Source organism: Cheilinus undulatus, linkage group 7 (assembly GCF_018320785.1).
Source record: "Cheilinus undulatus linkage group 7, ASM1832078v1, whole genome shotgun sequence".
Classification (NCBI taxonomy): domain Eukaryota; kingdom Metazoa; phylum Chordata; class Actinopteri; order Labriformes; family Labridae; genus Cheilinus; species Cheilinus undulatus.
The window spans coordinates 16760647-16780836 of NC_054871.1; the positions used below are offsets into that span (position 1 = coordinate 16760647).

Genomic DNA, 20190 nt, shown 5'->3' on the forward strand with positions numbered 1-20190 from the left:
GATGATATCAATCATTTGGAGCTTAAATATGCTTTTATTTGGTTCTGATTTTGCAAACATGTATTTGTGCTTATTTTTAACCCCTTTTCCACATTTTTTAACCTTTTTTTCCCCACAAATTTTTTTGCCCATATTTGCCACTTTTAACCCATTCTCACCAGTTTTCCCTGCTAATTTTTGACTTTTTTTCCTCTTCTAACCCCTTTTGCAACTTTTGGCCAATTTTCATCCTTTTTTGCCTCTATTAAACCTTTTTTTACCCCGTTCAACCCATTTTTGGGCCTCTTTTGAACCCCTTTTCAACACTTTTCTGCTGGTTTCTGCCCCATTTAACACATTATGGCTTAACTATGAAGTCTAGCATTAGTTTCCAAAATGGTTTAGTTCAATGTGCTCGTACACATTGTAAACATGATCAAATAAAGGCAATTCTATTTCAAGACAATAGGTTTACATTCTAGAAAAACGTTATGATGTACTACAGCAAAATTTATTGTTTTGTTGATCCCCATGGTTCCCCAATTTGCCATAATAATACAACAAAATAATTTAGCAGACTTTTAGGCTGCTCTTTTTCTTTATTCACCATCATTCCTTGGACTTTAAAGTATGTTTAGGGACTGAAGTTTGTTCACCCTCAAACTTAAAATGGTGTGCTTGGAGGACTGAAGTTTGAGGTCTGAACTACATTTAAATATTGGTATCAATATCGGTATCTGCTGAAATTAGTTTGTCAATATCTGCATATTTGATATCAGGAAAAAATAAACTTTGTGCATCCCTACTTGTTAGGCTGTTTAAGTTTGCTTCCTCCAAACCCTGTGATCTACATCAGTCATTAGAGTACAAGAACTTATAAAATTTAAGTCTAAGGATTTTTTCTTTGCTGTCTGTTTCACTGGTCAGAAATAAACTGGAGAAAAACACTAAAAAATCTGATGCTTCTTTGGAACAAATTACAAAAAGACTTGAAACTTAATGAGCTGTTTCATTGGATAATTTTAGGCAGGGCTTTTATTGGCCAAGAGGCAGACAGTTCTGGCTCCAGATCTTTCAGCTGATGTTCTTTTGATTGCTGTCAATCTTGACAAATACTTGCTGTTTCTACTTTTTATTTTTCAATAAATTTGTTTGACTTTTATGTATGTAGGTCCTGTTGCCAGAAACTTACATGTGCTGCTGCTGGTCTTTGCCAGAAAACTCTTGAAAGACATTTTTAACCTCAATCTATCTTCTATAGAGGGTGATGTAAAAAAGAATGTTTACTGTAAATGCAGATGTTTGACTAAACAAAAGCAATTACCCAAAATAGTGTCTTTGCTGAAGATTTTCGCTTTTTTTTGTCCGGATGTAAGGGTTGAATTTGTTTCATTTTATATATAGTGAACAGGTTTTGAAGTTGTCTGTAGTTATCTTTCTTACTTTTTTCCAAAAGTGAAAATAGCTTGTAATTTTATTTCCAGAATTATGGCTCAACATCTGCCTTGTAAGACCAATAAACATTGCAAAAGCCAGGATCATTGTCATGTTTGGCAAAAGATAATGACGAAGTAGGCATGAAAGCAAAAATTTCCATGGTTAATCTTGAAATGTCAGTGTTGTGTTTATATCCACATTTTGTTGTTGTTCATGTAGGTTTAATATCAAAGTTTGGAGCAGCTATCTCTGCATAGCAGATGGTTTCTGACTGCCATGAATCCTTGGATCTGTGCCTCACAGATATCAGATATTTTATGGGTGTGTAAATCCATCCTCAGATTTTCACTCCTGCTATAAAAAGCAGCACAGTCAGAGGTCTTTACTCTTCCTACTGGCAGAGCTGACTCACTGTGTCTCACTGTGCTCTCATGGTAAAAGTTATCAGTGTTGTCAATGAGAGGAAGCGTGATGGTGGAAATGAATGCAAACAACAGAAAAACCTACGGCAAAGAGCAGCGATAATGGATTTTGAGATATAGTCACTAAGCGCTTCTGCATCAAGAGATTGTTCATCTGAGAAAAGTTGAGTGATTCTGCCACTTTTTTTTATCACACTACAAAGAATGTGAAGGACTTAAGTTTTATATTTAGACCAAGACATTGACAAATGAACAGATGGTCTAAACTTCTTTACAACCTTTAAATCAAATCCAAAGCCTTGGTGCTTGTTGTTGTATATGCACTATAATATCAATGTACAGTTGGCTTTGGTCACTTTAGTGTTTTAATTTGCTATGTGAATACAAATAAAAAACCCCTAATGATGAGGTATGTCCTTACCAAGGTCCTGATTGGCAGATCCTTGCAATCACTCAAAAAATATGCTTGGAACGGAAACATTTCCAATGCATCTGTGAATTTTAGACAGCATATAGGAGTTTGCTTGCAGCTTTTGTTGATTGAAAAGAAGAAAGAATCAAATATTTGGTGCCTAGGACTTCTATTTTTTGTTGCTGTAGGATAAAACAGGATTGGTATTGTTGGATTTATAAAAAAATCATCTTGAGGTTTAAAATTCTGGTATCACAGTGAGCCTACATAATAAGTGTAAAAAGAAAGATTCAGCAGCCATGTTACCATTCTGTAATCTGAAAATGTCCCTGTGAGTTAGCACTAGCGTTGCTCTTTGTGTCCTGTGTTACTGAAGAGCTACTAACATTTAAGCAAACTAACCAACATGGCAAGAGGATGGCCAGTTCACTGCAGTGACATATTTTTAGCTTCCAGAGAGACAAAAACATCAAATCACATCAAAAATAAAAAAACAAGTCCTCTGACTGCTGACACTTTGTGCAATTCAAACTCTGCTCATATTTCAGCTGAATGACAGCGAGGACTCTGAATACATCTGATATGAAACAAAGCAAAGGCATAACACAATGTGGTCAAGTAACAGCTATTAGATAACAAACAAACCTTTCATTTGATAACATATGATATTCCTTTTCATGGACAATGATATCATTTTCCTTACAAAGTTGATTTCTTATATTCATAACTAAACAAATATCCCCTGTTAACAGACAGAGTACTGCGACCAGCCCTGCGGCCAAAGTGAAATATAGTAGCACCAAAATATTACAACAGAAGGACGTTTAAAGAGAGGCTTCATTGTTAAAAAACAAGATGTCTCTCCAGGTTTCAGCAGCCCTCCCCTCCAGTGGAATGTATAACTCAGCTTGACCCAGAGAGGCATCTGGATGGGCTGGGTAAAAGGTCCAGTAACAGGACCAGGTGTCCGTCCGACAGCGTCCCAGTTAGATCTGTCACACTCCTGTCATTGAGGCAGTGTGAGGGCTGTTAAAGGCTCAGTGGGAGGGTTTTCAGGCTTACTGTGAGTGACTGTGAGTTTTCACGGGGTCCTCGTTGTCAGTGTCCCTGGCAGGTCTTGCAGCACATTTGCCTGAAATAGGGCCGGCTACAGAACTTGAACCTGAGCACCATGGGGCAGTAGGCCACAGTGTTCACATCTTTACACTCTGCAGGGAAGACAAACATTCAAATTTAGAAGTTATTTTTTTGAATCAGATGGTTCACAAATGTGCAGATTTTCAGTCTTGATTCAAAAATCCTGTCATAAAGGCTAATTTTGCCCGTGAATTGAAGCATTAAATAATACCTTTGGATAATCTGTTTTCCGTCATTTGTAAAGATTTGTTTGTGTCATTATAAACAGACAATAAATGATATGGTACTTGATTCATGTGCTTGTGCAGAGGCCCAAAGCACACATGCATCCATACACTTCATTTACTCTTAGAAGTGTCTAAAAACTCGTTATACGGTGCATTCAGAAAGTGTTCGGACCCCCTTCAATTTTTCAATTTTCTGTTGCAGCCCGATGCTACAATAAACAAAAATCATTTTTATTCTTATTAATCTACAATCAGTAACCCATCATGATAAAGTACAAACAGAATTTAAAAAATGTTTGCAAAGTATTCAGACCCAAACACTTTAAATTCAGCTCAGTTTCCTCCCATTTCTCTTGACTGTTGCTAAGATGTTTCTACATCTTAATTGGACTCCCTCTGTGGTAAATTAAACTGATTAGACATGATTTGTAGAAGCAAACATCTCTCTATAGAAGGCCTCACAGCCGACAATGAAAAAACAAGCCGTGAGGTCAAAGGAACTGCCTCCTGAGCTCAGAGGCAGGATTGTTGCACGGCACAAATCTGTGGAAGGCCACAAAAATTTTGTGTAGTTTTCCAAAAGCACAGCTGCCTCCATAGTTTTTAAATGGAAGATGTGTTGAACAACAAGGACTCTTCCAAGAGCTGGTCACCCTGCCAAACTGAGAAGACAGGGAAAAAAGTGCCTTATTAAGAGAGGTGACCAAGAACCTGATGGTCACTCTGACTGAGCTCCAGATGTGGAGATGGACAAAGTTCCAAAAGGACAACCATCACTGCAGCCCTCCACCTATCTGGGTGTATGGCAGAGTCTCTCCACAGTTAGAAACACATGAAAACCCACTTGGAATTTGCAATAAAAGCACCTGAAGGACACTCAAGACTATGGGAAATGAGATTCACTGGTTATTTGTTCCAACACTCACTGGTTTGAAAATAAAATTCTATGATTTAGACCTACATTTTAACGCACTGATCAGATTTAACCTCCAAGTGCAAACGTTCTGTTGTCTTTTGTAGAAACATGAGGCTGAGTAGTGGTGCAGTCTTACCTTCAGGGTTGTCTATATTAACGGGCAGACTGAGGTCACATTTGCTCTTGCACTGCTGCATAGCTGCTGGCCGCTGATGTTCCAGACACTCATTGGACGGCTGGCCAGTGTGGGTCAGACACTGCACCGAACGCATCTCCTGACCCAGACCACACTTAGCAGAACACTGACAAACATAAGATTAGACAGAACACACAAATATTCAAACTGCATATTTATTTAAGTTTAAATAAACACTTATATGTATTTAATGCTTTACTAAAACCATCAACCAAAAAGCAAGGCTCACCTCACCCCAGGGACCTGTCACCCACTGAGGAGGAGGGCAGCGCTGCAGATTACAGCGCACCCTGGAGGTGGGTCGGCCCTGTTTGGGGCACTTGGACTCTGGAAGCGTGTCACCACTCTCCCCACTCTTACACAAGACCACACGGTGCCTGTAGCCAGGACCACAGCTGGGTGTACACTGAGGACAGAAGGGGAAGGAGGAAAAAATCAGGAGGGAGGGTGCAGCAGGGGGTTAGTGCGGTCATGAGCATGAAAAAAAAAAAAAGCTCTTAATCCAACCAGCAGAGGGCGATATCTACATTTAAAACTAAGTCAACAGCATGCTGTGTTCCTGCAAATCACTTGATCTTTATTCTTACAGGAATCAATAAATAACACAACATGTCATACAGAAAAGCACTAGAGCACTTTTAATAACACAGTTTGACTTTCTTTCACCTCATCCTGACCTGTGAAAACAAATTTAAGTCCAGAACAGATGGAGATTGTAGGAATTGGCTTTTCAAGCATGTTTTAATTAAGAAACAAACATAAAACAAACCAACTAGTTTGGTCTTTAAGGTGAAGTTTGCGTGTCTCCACCTAGACATGAAAAAGCCAAAACTCCTCAAAGTAAAGTTGTAAATAAAAGTAGGTCAAGGAAGTTTAAGTAAGTGTATCCATGACTGTAACATCATGTTCAGTGTGATGGATCTGTCTGCTCTGTGCCTCTGTTGTGTATTTCATGGTTAAGGTACTATTACTTTCTCCTGGCAGAGTTTTGGGTTTCTTCGGTTCAAATGGAAAATAAACTATTTCTTCATCTGAGAGGAATTCTGAGGGAAACTCACGTAATGGTTTAAATCCAGCCACAAGTTTACAACGAAGCATTGCAGGAGTTCATGCATAATGGAGATGCTGCTTCCTACCTCTGACCAATCCAGGGCCAGCCACTCTGGGGGGCAGCTGTGGTTGCTGCAGGGCTCAGTGAGAGACGGACGCGGGGAGGAACAGGCGGAGTCGTCCAGGACCTTCTCCTCGGTTGTGGAGAGCCTCCTTTTGCATAAAACCTCCCGCGTCCTAAGGCCGCCGTTACAACTGCGGCTGCATTCCGACCACTCACCTGTCCACCAGCTATAGACAGATAGAAACGTTTATTTTTCCCCCCAACTATCATCACCTTTTTGGTGAAAAAATACATACACTAACAGTTGCAAGAAGACTGGAACAAATTTATCAGTACACACTGAGAGCCACACAGCATAACTGTCAGTAGATTTTGGCTGTCATGAGCAATTGTGCAGTAATGACAATAAGAGTAAACATTAAAGAGTAACTAAACCCCACAGTTTCAGCTGAGGTGCATCTGCCCTGAAACAAAAAAAATGCTTTATGGATAGGGCTAAGAAGTGGTGGGGTATGACATGCCATCTCACTCCTTCTTAACATCCCCATTACCACAGCATCATTCAGTCTATGCTGCTTTAGTGGATTTGATTATTTCTCATATTGCCATAACCATCCAAAGTAGTCTTGGCAAACTTCTGCAGTTGGCTGCTTCAACGGGATGTAACAGTAAATTTTTACAACAAAGGATTTAAGAGAGAAAACAGTTTTATATGCTCCTGTGGAAGACACAAGTTTGTTTGCCATCAACCCCACTCAAGGGGAATATGGTTTTCATTTTTTTACTACAAATGTTGAGATTTGGACCCTAGCAATACTATTGCTGTTAAGATGAGGACAAAATGAGTAGCCCCCCTATGAAAATGCCATTTTTAAAAAGTATTTCCTGTGAAACAGAGTGAGGAATTTTGAACACAGGTTTCTGCAAACACACAGGAACTAAATTATTTCACAAAAACCAAAAACTAGCAGGGTCTGAATTATTTGCGACCCTGATGCTAAAAGTCAATACTGTCTCCTTTTTGCTGGATAACAGCTTGCAGTTGTTTGTTGTAGTTTTCAACAGGTCTCATTCCTGTCTCCTGAGGAGTCCCAGTCCATTCTCTTTGACCAATCTCTCAAGCTTCTCCAGATTTGATGTTCTTCTGACATGGACCTTGGGCTTCAGATCACCCCACAGATTTTTAGTGGGATTCAAGATGGGGCTTTGTGCAGGCCACTCAGTAACGATCACTTTGGCCTTCTTAAGGTAGTTCTTCACCAGGAGCCACGTATATTTTGGGTAGTTGTTGTGTTGGAGACAAACTACTCGTATCCAACTGTTCTGCTGACTGCTAAAGGTTTTCTTCAAAATCTTCACATATCCCTCTTTTGTCACGATTCCTTGCACCTTTACGAGATTCCCAGTTCCAGACGCACCAAAGCATCCCCACAGCACAGTACCCACCGCCATGTTTCACTGTAGGGACTGTCTTATTTGGGTTATACAACTCTCCCTTCTTTCTCCAAACATATGAAACATCTCTGTGACCAAAGAGCTGGAGTTTGGTCTCAACTGACCAAAGGACACACTTCCAGTATGCATAATCTTTCTCCAGGTTGTCTTTAGCATACTTTAGTCTGGCTTGAAGGTGTCTTTTCTGCAAAAGTTTTTCTTGGTGTGCAACCTCTCAGTCTATTCCTGTGCAGGGCTCTAGTGATGATCTTCTTTAAGACTACAATTCTTGACTAGAGTCTTTGCAGTTGTTCTGGGCTCTTTAGACTCATCTCTCACTAGTTTTCTTTCCACAGTCTTTGAAATCTTTCTCTTTCTACTTCTGCCAGGCTTGTTTTGGACTGTGTGATTGTCTTTGAATTTCTTGATGATGCTTCTAACTTCAGTTCTTTCGTTTTTCTCATGATGCTTTCTACAGTGACAGCTCAAACCCTTAGAGAAGTTTTCATACTATGTGTGCATTGGAAGACAACCCACAGTTTTAACTTGATTTTACAAGTTTGAGCATTACAAAGGTAAAGAACATCATTGCACAACAGTGACTTGGGCTATGGCTCAACATAAAGGTCAGTTCTAAAGGGGCAAATAATTTCAACACTGGTTGTTTTTGGTTTGAAATGATTTTGTTTCTAAGCGCAAGGTAAAATAATTTAAGCATCCACAGTAAAACTGGGAGATTTAGAAAAGCAGTGTTCAAAATTCCTTGTTCTGTTTAACAGCACTTGGGAGATACTTAAAAAATACCTGTCATTTTCATAGGGGAACTAATAATTCTGTCCTCATCTGTATGTGTAGTTTTTCAGCTGAAAAAAAGTGGTGTTTGGGTTTAGTTACTCTTTCAGCATCAGAAAATCTTAGTAAATATTAGGGTTTAGTTACTCTTTCAGAATCAGTAAATATTAGGGTTAAATTACGCTTTCAGCATCAGAAAATATTGGTCAATATTGTGTATTACTCACGTTGGAGAACACGGCTCAGTATTGCAGGATCTTCTCTTCTCTTTGGGTTTGTTCTTCTTGTCACAGAAGTGGTTGTAGACAACTGAGTAATCTCCCTGCTTTTTACACACCACCTGCTGAATCTGCACGCCTGACCACAGGTGAGACAAGACAAACACAACAACAGGACATTATGAAAGGCATTTAGATCAATTGAATCTCTGATATTAACTTCATTTCATCTAATTATTAAGAGGGAGTACAGTTATACAGCTATAATGACAAGGCTTGATGAGTTTGGTGTAGAAGACCCAGACTGCTGTCTTTTTCCTGTGCTCCTATCTGTCTGTAACAGACTCTAGGGATAACATGTATTTTAATGAGATGATAAAGGGACTTAATACAAAGCATTTGCTGACCTGTGAATTAGACAGGCAGGGATATGATGCTGTGACAAGGGGCAGAGTAGTGACACTTCAATACAAACATACTGTTTTGCAGGCCGAGTAGTGTTTGGGCAGAGTATTGCAGAGCATCGTGGACACACCAGCGAACAAGCATGCAGCCCTCATTACCGTCATAACGGGCCACTACAGCATCAATTCAAAGCAGCAGTATAAACCAGGCTTAGGTGACTGTGTTTGCGTGTTTACCTCCAGCGCAGAGAGCTGAGCAGCGAGACCAGGAAGTGTAGTGCCAGGCAAAGCCACTCTGAGAATCTCTGGTCAATGGGGGGTTGAAACGATAGTGGATTCCTGGATTCTCCTCCCTCACTAACACCTTCAGAAACGAACAAACATTGAACACAACAGACCAATGCAATGTTTTGGATGTTTGGCAGAAGGCTTGTTTGGAGGTGCCTTTTCATGTATACCATGACAGTGAGGGTGATGTTTGTTGGCCCCAGAGCTTCGAGGGTTTCTGGTCCATCAGTGGGCCGTCTGTAGTGGAAGACGGTACCGGCGATATCGAACCTTCGTGGCGTGTCAATGGTCAGCTTTCCATTGATAAAGTATTGGTCCCCTTTACTCTTTAGCACTGGTTCATAAGTGAGAGGGAGTAAGACATTAAAGACAGACAGGAAAGTGAAACTCAAGAAAAGAAGCAATTCATCTGTTGAGTATGGAAGTAGTTTGTGGTTTCTGTCCTAGCTCTCAATTTGTTGAAATATTTACATATCACCTTACCAAGGTAGTTGAGGGAGATGTTGAGCTCTTGTATGTGGATAAACACGGAGCCTTTTGGGATTCTGACCACTTCTTCATAACCTGATACAAAAACAGACAAAAAATATTTTAAAAAGATGAAAACAAAGCTAAAGGTCATTGCTTTGGGGTCAAGGGGTTCATGCATAAGCAGTGTTTAGCTCTGTGGGACATCGATGGACTGAGTAGAGGCTTCAGATTCCAGCTGCATTCCTGGGCAGCTCACTCTCAGCTCTTTGCTAGAGAGCGAGAACTAGGCCAAGAGCCGGCTTTTCCTCTCCTCAGTCTCTCTTCCCTCCGTCTGTTTTGGTCTCCTCTCCCTCTCTTTTTCACGCTCATCTCACTTCTTCCTCACTCTGGTCTGCTGTTCTGCCAACAGACCAGCCACTGCATCCCTGGAAATAACTTCAGCCTCACTAGAGGAAGAAGGAACTGAAAAAATTATAAAGGAATGAAACTATTCCTTCCAGCGCTTCCACCGCAAGAGGAAAGGAGAGGCTTGGCTCCTGACCTCTTCATGAAGCTCATAGAGGAGGGACTGACCTGGCTCAGTGTTTCTAGATGGAGGCGTTGAAGATTAGAGGGATAGAGTTTGAGGGTTTTGGACTCTGAAGTGGACTAAAAGAGCAAAAGAGTGAGAAAATTGTGTTCCTCTGTTAACAATCAGGGAGTTGTGTGGAAAATAAAGAGCACTGGAGCTGCAAACCCCTCATCTCTTGACTCTTCAGTAACCTACTCACCACCTACCAGAGCCACTGGACAGATGGGAAGAGACTTAAAGGGACATTACTGGGTCCACGCTGAGGGCACAGAGGAAGAAATAAGTAACCCAGCAGCTTCCACCATCACTCCCCTGAGATGCCAGGAACTCCATTAGTCATCCACATCTTTTTTACAGTGTAGATCAGATGGTTTGGCTTCACCCCAGCCCAGAGCTTATTTAAATCACTTAAGCAGTGAAGGGAAGCTCTGGCTAAAGAGTTAAAAGAGTTCAGAGAAATCAAACGATTGTTGTAGACATGACAGAGTGACTGTGAGAGTCACAAAATGTTCTATGCACAATATCAGCCTCCCTCCTGGACCTGGGGTTTTGGTTTGATCAGAGATGAGACAACGCAGCTGTGACAACTTTCAGACTTCTGGTAATTCACTTTTTGACTCAAATTACTTAAAGCAGGGTACTAGTTTAGCTTAGGTGGTACAGCAGGCACCCATGCACAAAGGCTACAGACCTTGTCACATTGGTCTTCAACTCAAAACTCATCATGCAAGTTTTGCTTCTATTTTAAGATGGCTTATCCAGTGAAAGGCAAAAATCTCCCCAAAGTGATAAGAAAATATGTACAAAACATGGTCATATTGGACCTACTGAACCATGACTTTAACTTTGGTACGAACTGGAAATAAAACAGCAGTGTCTGCAGCCTTGACACAACAAGACTCAAACTCACAAATGTTGTACGGCTAAATGGGGATTAATTCAAATGATGTGGAGAGCTTTTCCAAAGTTTCTTACAGCAGCATTTTCATACTTTTGGTTTTGGAATGAGGTGTGGTATTGCAGGCTTTCTCAACCGGAGTGCCTTCTGGCATTGTCAGGGGTGCTTTAAATGCTTTAAATCTAACCAAGATTTACCATGAATATGTAGATCATTAGCGATCCCAGCAGAATAATTAAAATTATTTTATATGCCTTTTTCCTGTAATCAAATCAGTATTGGTGTCAGCAAATCAATAGGATTTCATCAGTAAGCACTGTGCAAGACTAGCGCTTGTTTTTAATTCTGTAGCTGTGCCAAAGCACATTCAACTGAGTTTTTCAGGTCTATATGACCATTACGTGAAAAGATACGCATTTTAATTATTTCAAGATATTAATCCTGTTTATTCTATCACTATGTGAATTTGCCTACTATTATAGTGATGTAGAATCTCTCTTTAATTAAATATTCTGAGGTGACATGCGATTTTTAAAAATTTTAAAGGGTGCCTTGAGATTTAAAAAAAAAAAAAGGTTTAGAAATGCCGTTATTGTGTCACTTCTATATGTTCTTTGCTGATGGTGTCAGGAGAAAACCCCCTTTGGGGGCAAATAGAGATTTCTACATAGAGAAACGCTGACAACAGGCCATGTTTTGAGCTGTTTACAAATGCCAAGTGTTCAATGAGCGAAAATAACAAAATTCTTTTTACTTAAGCCACCTTTGTGTCCTAGAAGTAGTGAAATATTCAGACAAAAAAAGTTAAAAAACTTTGCAGGAAAAAGGCAGCAGGCAAGAATTTAAAAAGCCTCTGTCTAAAGCCTGGTTGGGTAGTGTCATGCCCTGTTTATGGATGGTTGGTTTCCACAAAGCAGTCCGGTTTGATTCTGTACAGTTTTTCCATGGTTTAGCTCATTAAACTTTGATCTTAGCCATGTTTACCCAGCTGATCTCTGACTCATCAACCTCCAGCCTTGCACAATGTAACGGGACATCTGTCCTTTTAAGAGATAAAGATCATTTCTCTCAGATCAGTAGACCTGGTTGTCTGTCTCCCACGCAACTCTTCATTTGGAAAACAGGCTCATTCATGAAAGGCACATCATTACTCAGACACTCATCCAACAAGGTTCATCGGTTGATGGTACATCACTGTTTCAATCAAAAGCATTTCTGTGACCAAAAGAGAAATTATTTATATGTTAAAATGACTTTTAATTTGTTTTTTCTTGTAAAGTGTAGGAACTGCACTCAGTGTATGTATGTAGAAAGGTTCTGATGTTAATTGCAGTGTAGAAATCCATTTAGAGCTTTAAAGTACTAACCTTCCTTCATAACCATTCATTCCTAATAGCTGGCCCCAGTTCCTGATCCCCGACGGACATTCGGAATCACTTGATTGCAAACAACCTATTCCAAGCCCTACTAACTATCTCATGCATATCCCTCCTGTCTCTCTCCTGCATCTCCCTCTACCCCTTTATAACCCCAACACAGCTTCAGGAGATGGCAGTTCAACATGAGTCTGGTTCTGCTCAAGGTTTTTGCCGAGTAAAGGGACATTTTTCCTTCCTTACTTTGCTAAATGTTGCCTTGTGCAGTACTCATGGTGGACCACAGAGTCCGTTCTATTCCTGCCCTCTTTGTAAAGTGTTTTGAGGTCACATTGGTGGGAATTTGCACTATGTGAACAAAGATTGATTTATTATGTAATTTAGACTCAAATTACCTCACTTTACAAAAGACATTTTTTTTGGGAAAGTTAACATTACTGTCTATATCTTTAGCCAGGATTTTAACAACTTCATATACCTTTGACGAGAACTGGATAGGAATTGTTTACAGCAAAAATCAAGGCTCAAACTTGCTAATGCTCTTATGGTTGAATGGAGATCCATATGTGATAATGTGGAAAGCTTTTCCAAAGTTTGTAACAGCAGCATTTTATACTTTTGGCATTGAAATTAAGGGTTTCACAGTTACATACCTGTGTAATGCTTAGTGACAAAATTTAGGAAAAAATCAAAGATGACTGATACATTTTATATATTAAAGTGTCTGAGACAAATAGCATAAACTCCATTAAAGTTTATAAAACATTGGTCGCCAAACTGAATCATGGGAATACAGCTAATTTGGAAATCAAGTTTTCATTGATGACTGACTTAGTTTGTTCTTAAAAATGGAAAAAATGACATGGTGTTGGATTTTTAAATTTTGTTACCAGAAATTACCAAAATTTAACTTCCATCTCTGCTTAAGCATTAACACTAACACAAACTCAATTACAGTAGAAAGATATAAGAGAATAGGAGTCAGGAAATCCTTTACTACAAGGATATTTCTTTTATTTCTTTAGCTACTCTCTTACATCTTCTTTGGTTTCTTCTCAAGTCTTACACTTAACCATTTAATGAATCCACTTAAAAATAGGAGTGACCCTGGATACTATCACCAAATCGCTAAACGCACATCTAAACAACCTACGTTACATCTTTAGCCTTGCTAATAAGTTTTTTTAAGCCAGCGCTAATGCCAGATATTTCAAGTGTAGTTGAGACTTTAGCTTGGCTGATGGACTGGCCTGGTCACTGTGGTCCCAGCACAGCTGCCTGCTCAGGGTGGGTCCCTGCTAAGGAATCCTAGAAGGGGGTGAGTGGTGTTGACAGTTGGGTGAGAAACTCTTAAGTTGGTGTTGTGTGGAGAAATGTGGCTGAGAATAGATACAAAAGCAGGCAGACCTCAAGCCACTCTGGTTGGACCTCAGCTAAATCTGTCTGCCACGTGTTCATGGGTGGCTGGGGATAAAAATATGGATGTATATAAAGTGTATGGTATGTACAGTATATCTGCATATCTATATTCGATAACAGGCGCTGAGAGATTTTCTCAAGTTTTTTTTTCCTTCTCCAAAACCTTAGGTTGGCTCTAGCAACACATGACGCCCTTTAAGATTTCTGAATCAAATTGAATTCAACAAAATGTTTTAACCCTCCCTTTTGTATGTATTTTGCTGTTTAACATGGTTTCTTCATTTCTTTATCAGCAAGATTACTTGTGGTGTTCCTCGGCCTAGTTGTCTTCTTTATTTATGTTTCCTCATTAAGAACAATTTCTTAATCCCTTTCTTTTAATTTATTCACTATCCATTTTGCACTGTGTTTAAATTTATGTTGACGGCTTTTACGTACAGCATGTGCTACCCCTTTAGTTAAATGTGTGCCTGGAGAAGTAAGAGTGTCAAGAAGTCTATGAAGCACTTTCAAAAAAATCTGTTAACAAAAAATGTACCTGATGATTTCTTTCTGAATGATTCAGGAATTATATTTTTTAAGACAATTTTGGGGGGCGTTTTTTTTGCCATCATTTGATAGAAAAATTGAAGAGAGACAGGGAATATGGGAAGACATGCACCAAACAGCGCTAAGACTGGGAAGTGATCCCACAACCGGTGCATTGAGGACTATAACCTCTATATATGGGTGCCTGCTCTAACAACTGTGCTTCACTGGCATCCTATTTAGAAAGTTTCATTGTAAATTTACCTGAAATCTTTCAGTAATTTCCTCTCTTAACATTTTTAGGAAACAAAGCATAGTCCCTAATTTTTTTGGTAGTTTTCTGTGAGCATTTTCCAGAAACTTTTGGTTATATTCTCTTGGACTTTTCCTGTAAATCTAGAGACATATCACTAGGAACATTTTGGAATTTTCAACAGCAATTATTAGGACTTTTACAGAAGCTTTCAGCAGTATTTTCCAGAGGTTTCCAGCTATGTTTTGGGAACTTTCATTGGAAACATCAGGACATTTTTGGGAACCTTTCTTAAAACTTCAAGGAATTTTATTTGGAATATGCCTTTGAAACGTTTGAGTTCTCTGGTACTTTTCCAAAAACGATTTTTATTTTTTATCACATTCTGCACTGTCTGAGGTCCAAGCAGTACTGTTTCATTTGATAAATCTGGTAAAAAAAAATAAAAATAAAATAAATGGCGTTTTGATTGCTCATTAAGGAATGGTAGTGGATCTTGAGACAAGACCAGTTGAGAATCACTGCTTTAGTCTAGCGAGGGCTAAAAGGAAAAGCATATATTCCTGGACCTTGTGCAGCTTCCATGACATGCACAAATCTTATTTGGGCATGTATTTGCTTTATTTCTTAATAGTTTATTTTTAGTTATAAATTTTACATTTTCTTTATGCAACAGTTGTAATGGCAGGGACCCAGTACCCTCCATGGAAGACTACATTGTCTCTGGGTACATAAGTACCCAGTAGTAGTTTTTAAAGTAGTTTTTATGCAGACGATCGAGTAGTATTCATGCATCTATAATTCTATGTCATCACGTCAGCCCTGGAAAAATCTATATTGTTGTACTAATGAACATAGAAGGCCTCACATGGATTTTAGTAAAGTTACAATTTCATCCAATGACAGGAAAGTATCCTTTTAACTTTAAGAACATTTTTGTCTTTCTTTCTGTTATAGTTATTCTGGGGATTTTTGCCTCTACTCAGATAGGACAGTGGATAGTGTGGGAAAGAAAGAGAGAGCGGAAGGACATGCAGCAAAGAGACACAGTTCAGACTGGAATGCCAGCTGCCTGCTTCCTGGACCATAGCTTCAATACATGGGGCATGATGTGACTGCTGTGCAAGGCCATCTGCACCCCTGTTAAAATACCTTAATGTACACAAAATGACTGAGGAGACTACTAACTGTTATTATCAGTAAAAGCACTTGAAACCCTGAAAGATTTCGATATAGTATGCTTTAGATACAAAACATTGTATTATAGAATGTATCAACAATCTTTAAGTACAGAAAGTGCAAAAAAAAATTAGTCCTTCAGGTCCAGAAAGGTTTTGTTGGCTGTGGCAAAACAAGACTGTGAAAGTTTTCTGTATGAACAATGCTTGCATGTCAACAGACTATTATCATTGTATCTTAAATGTCTGGGGAATCCTAACTTAAATTGCAAGGCAGCTTTCCAATCCGGAATCCAAACGATGCATGAGCACATTTTTGTGTACTGAACAATCATGTTGCATAACCACTCATGTTAAATGCCTCATGTTAAACTAATCTAATTCTCAGGAGACAAAGTCCGCTCCAAATCCACTTTAAATCACTCCTACCCACTGCCAGTGAAATAAGGACAGGCAGAATATTTATCTATACATGCAGAAACTTCTGCATTCGCATCTATCAAAAGAAAGTAAAAGGGTAACACTCGTGTTTTTTATTTCTGTACCTCCTTCTGGCAGCGAGTCGTTGAAGACTCCCTCAACGGAGACACAGCTGCTCCCATCACCCCCACAGATCCGACAGCGGTCCTCACGAACGTCCGAGGCGAGGATCCGATCACAGCCTACGTGCTGCGAGAAGGGAGAAACGAGTGAGCTGCAGGGTCACTCAGGGTCACTGGTGAGGGGGCACAGTCAGTAAGTGGAGAGGTGTCAGAGGCCGGGCTGAGGGATTACCTCTAATGTGTTCCAGACGTCTTTCACAAAACACAGAAATATCAGATGGTGAGTCCAGATGTGATTTCTGATCCTGAGCAGACATAATGCTCTCTGGTTGCTAAACTCATAGCTGTCGACATGAATAATTTTCATGATGAGCGAAGCAGGTGGTTTTATTCAAACTCTTTTACAGTGAAACAAACGTCGGCAAAAGTTGAGAGAAAGAATGGCTTTCATTCTCATATATTCTTATGACAGTTGTTTATTGTAGGGGGGGATAACGAGGCTTTGGTTTATTGTTAGTTTTACATGGATTAGATACAACACCACCAGGCCTTCAACTTAAGTAATTTTGCATGACATGCCTGTAGACTTCAAAGACAAAGTGGAAAATTACATGATTTTATTGAATATAAATAAACTTGACCAAAGGATGTCTTTATTGTAGACAATACAGGATTAAAGTGTACCCTAAGGAAATAGCAGAGAAACTCACCTGATGTAAAGCAAAGTTTGTGACATTTCAAATTAAAATGAGAATAAATTTGTACAATGTACGACTGACACCAACAAAGATATAAATGCACACGGTTTGCATTTTATTTCTAAGCAAGAATGACAAATAATTTTAAATTTCATATCAACTGTAAGAAAAACTGAACTGTTTAAACTTCAGCTCATATATTTTTATGAAATCGCCCTCTAAAGATGAAGGAGAGAGCAAGGCTTAAAAGGAAACCTGCATGATCAGACAAGTTCATCTTGTTGGATAGATATTTGTATCTCTCATATACATATTGAACTAAAAAACTCAAGATATCTGCATTTTGAGTCATTTGAGTTTATAAATTCACCAGGAAACTGCCATGTTTTGGTCCCGATTGGTCTGTGCTGGCGCTGTGATGTCACAGTTCCACGGTGATCCTATGCAGTGACCTGTTTCAGACTGGCAGCCAGGGTTAGGGCTGATCTCAGAAACGCGTCTCACGCATGGAGGATTTTAAAATTAGTAGTCTCTTCTATATTATATTTGCACCACGAGCGGTTATCTGTCCATCTAGACAGGAAAATGATAAATACAGAGCAATATTTACCTTGTTGTAGCGAATATATTTACGTCCACATGGGTAGAAAATGTTTGAAATCTGTTTCTTGATGAACCAGATGATGGCCACGAGCTAAAATGCCTCTGTTTAACAAAGTTGTTCCCCAAACTTCTCTTCTTTATGAAGTTTTCTGTTTCCACACGGTTCAGGTAAAGATAAACACAATACGAAAGGACTTCCGTTGTGTGCCTTTCAAAGTAAAAGTCCGCTTTAGCATTTCTTTGGAGAAACTCTGTTTTATGTACATAATATTTTTATTTTGAAAAGCTCCTGGCACGCTTCCACTATACACTCAATGTAGTCATTTGATGGAGGTTTATTGAGGTAAAACTTTGTTGGAATGACAGAGCTTTGACAGCAGGGAGACAAAACCAACACACAGCAAACGCATGTCTTGTATGAAAGCTGTCATGGCAGCAACAGCTGCAAGCAGAAAAAACGTCAGAAAAAAGGTTACTGCTGCCCATGGAGAGGAGCGCTGCGGAACCGTGACGTCGTAGTCCGTGACGCGGATGAAAACATGGCGGTCTCCTGGTGAGTTTATGAGCTAAAATGTACTCAAAATGCAGATATGTGGGATATTTAGTGAGGATTTTAGTTTAATATACATTTGAGACATACAAATATCTGTCCAACAAGATGAACTTGTCTGATCATGCAGGGTTCCTTTTAACATCACCTGGAGACTCTGGTTTATTTTTTTCGAGGAACATCAGGCGTTAGCAGTTTCTTTGTTCAATCTGAGTGTGATACAAGTTGTACAGATTATGAAATTTAGGGCTGATAACATTCAACAAATGTAATACAAACAACATTTTCTTTAACATTTGACCATCTAATCAGAAGGGCTGGAAAGGAACTAATTACATTTACTCAAACTACTGTAATTGAGTCATTTGTGGGGTACTTGTACTTTTTTGAGTACATTTTGAAATCAGTACTATACTCTTGTACTTTTTCTACTTCTCTTGACTACCCAGTAGCACATAGTGAGAGAATGGTTCCACATCACATCTCAAAACAGCTGACCACTGCTGGGGTTCTTTGGTCATGTTTCTGGTGGATTGTTGTTGTTTGTGATGTCAGACACATTTGCACCATGAGTGAAGTTATCCACTGGATTAGGGTTGCCATCAGCATGCATTGCCTTGTTATGAGGTTGACTCTGCTTTGTTCTTGCCGGAGGAGACCCACTTTTTCTCAGATTTTCAAGAGTTACTGCAGCTCTGTCAGACTGTGAAGTATTTAACATTTAAAAAGTGTAGTTTAACTACATGTAGTGTTGACCAATATAGCCACTTATAAAGTGGAAATTTTAACTCTAAGAGTTTGATTAACATTGTCAATTTTTTTGTGTTTTACTTTATTACAGAGGTGTGACTCTACCGGAACAACCTGGATGGATATCCATTCCCTTGTTGTTATTGCTAAGGACAGATCATATTTTACTGTACAACTCCTCATTATCTACTCAGTACTCAGTGATTAAAGTAAACTTTGAATTAGATACTTTTTACTTTACCTGAGTAGATTAATAGACTGTACTGCACTTAGGTACATTTAACCTGACTAACTGTACTTTTACTTGAGTACTTTTTCACCTCTTCAAATCAGATCAGAGTTTGTCCAACAGGTCACTTTTTCTGACCTGTAAAAAATCTTATTTGATTCAGTAGCTAGAAAAACCAGATCCAAGCATAAAATTGATTTGACTCAACAGATAATCACTGGAGACTGATAACTGTTCCTGCCACATAATTTGGCCTGTGGTTGATGTTTGCAGACAAGCCTGATATCATCGGATACTGATGTTAAAGCAATGCATCTGAGCATCCAGAGTTTCTGGAACATAAAATACATCTGGAGGTGCTCTACTCAGGAGCTTTTGAAGCAAGAGCAAAAAAAAACAAAACAAAACAAAACAGCAGCAGATCTGTGAGTAAGGGATGTTGAAGGGGATTAATGTTGCATAGATGGAAGTATTCAGACCTAGTAATATTACTGACGTGTAGTTGGAAAGATAGTGTGCTGTTGAGGATGCACCCAGACTTTTGACCTGAGGGGAAGGAGAAACTGAGGAAAAATCAATTGTAAGAGGAAAACTGTCAGATCTCGCTGAGGTCGATTTAGTCGCAATGACTAGAACTTCAGTTTTATCACTGTTGAGATTGAGGAAGTTAGGATTTCCTGAAAACATTTACAGAGGGAGGAGGGATATTAGGTTTAGTTGATAGGTGGAGTTGGGTGTCATCTGCGTAGCAGTGGACTTTGATGTTGAATTTACAAAAGATCTGACCCAGAGAAGGTTAATAGATACTGAATAGCAGGGGGCCCAGGACAGGACCCTGGAGAATGCTGGTGGAGACTGGAAAATGGTGGGATTTGAATAATTTGAGTTGTATGTACTGAGTGCAGCCAGAGAGGTATTATTTAAACCAATGCAGGTTTGGAGGCCAGTCTGTTGAGGAGGATGTGATGGTAAACAGTGTCAAAGGCCAAACTTGGATCAAGATGGATGAGAACTATTGACAATCCAGAGCAGGGAGGGAAATTAGCATCGGCCACCAGCCAAATGCAGGTATTTTTGAGCAGTGTCAGATGAATTTGATCAACTTACCAGCCACTGGGCAAGGCAAATTACCAATTACCAATTGCAAG

At 39.4% G+C, this 20190-nt stretch overlaps 1 protein-coding gene across 1 annotated transcript in view; it reads right to left on the reverse strand.

Annotated features, from left to right (window-relative positions):
• Nucleotides 1-208: 208 nt before the first annotated feature.
• The window catches only part of adamts10 (ADAM metallopeptidase with thrombospondin type 1 motif, 10), a 75992-nt gene continuing 56010 nt past the window's right edge, over nucleotides 209-20190 (reverse strand). Inside the window, exons 18-26 of the mRNA XM_041790585.1 lie at nucleotides 16216-16339; nucleotides 9460-9540; nucleotides 9147-9310; nucleotides 8926-9052; nucleotides 8294-8423; nucleotides 5863-6067; nucleotides 4956-5132; nucleotides 4667-4832; nucleotides 209-3458 (exon numbers count right to left, since the gene is read on the reverse strand). Coding sequence (XP_041646519.1) covers nucleotides 3349-3458; nucleotides 4667-4832; nucleotides 4956-5132; nucleotides 5863-6067; nucleotides 8294-8423; nucleotides 8926-9052; nucleotides 9147-9310; nucleotides 9460-9540; nucleotides 16216-16339 — 1284 coding nt within the window. The 3' untranslated portion in view covers nucleotides 209-3348. The remainder of the gene's footprint in view (nucleotides 3459-4666; nucleotides 4833-4955; nucleotides 5133-5862; nucleotides 6068-8293; nucleotides 8424-8925; nucleotides 9053-9146; nucleotides 9311-9459; nucleotides 9541-16215; nucleotides 16340-20190) is intronic.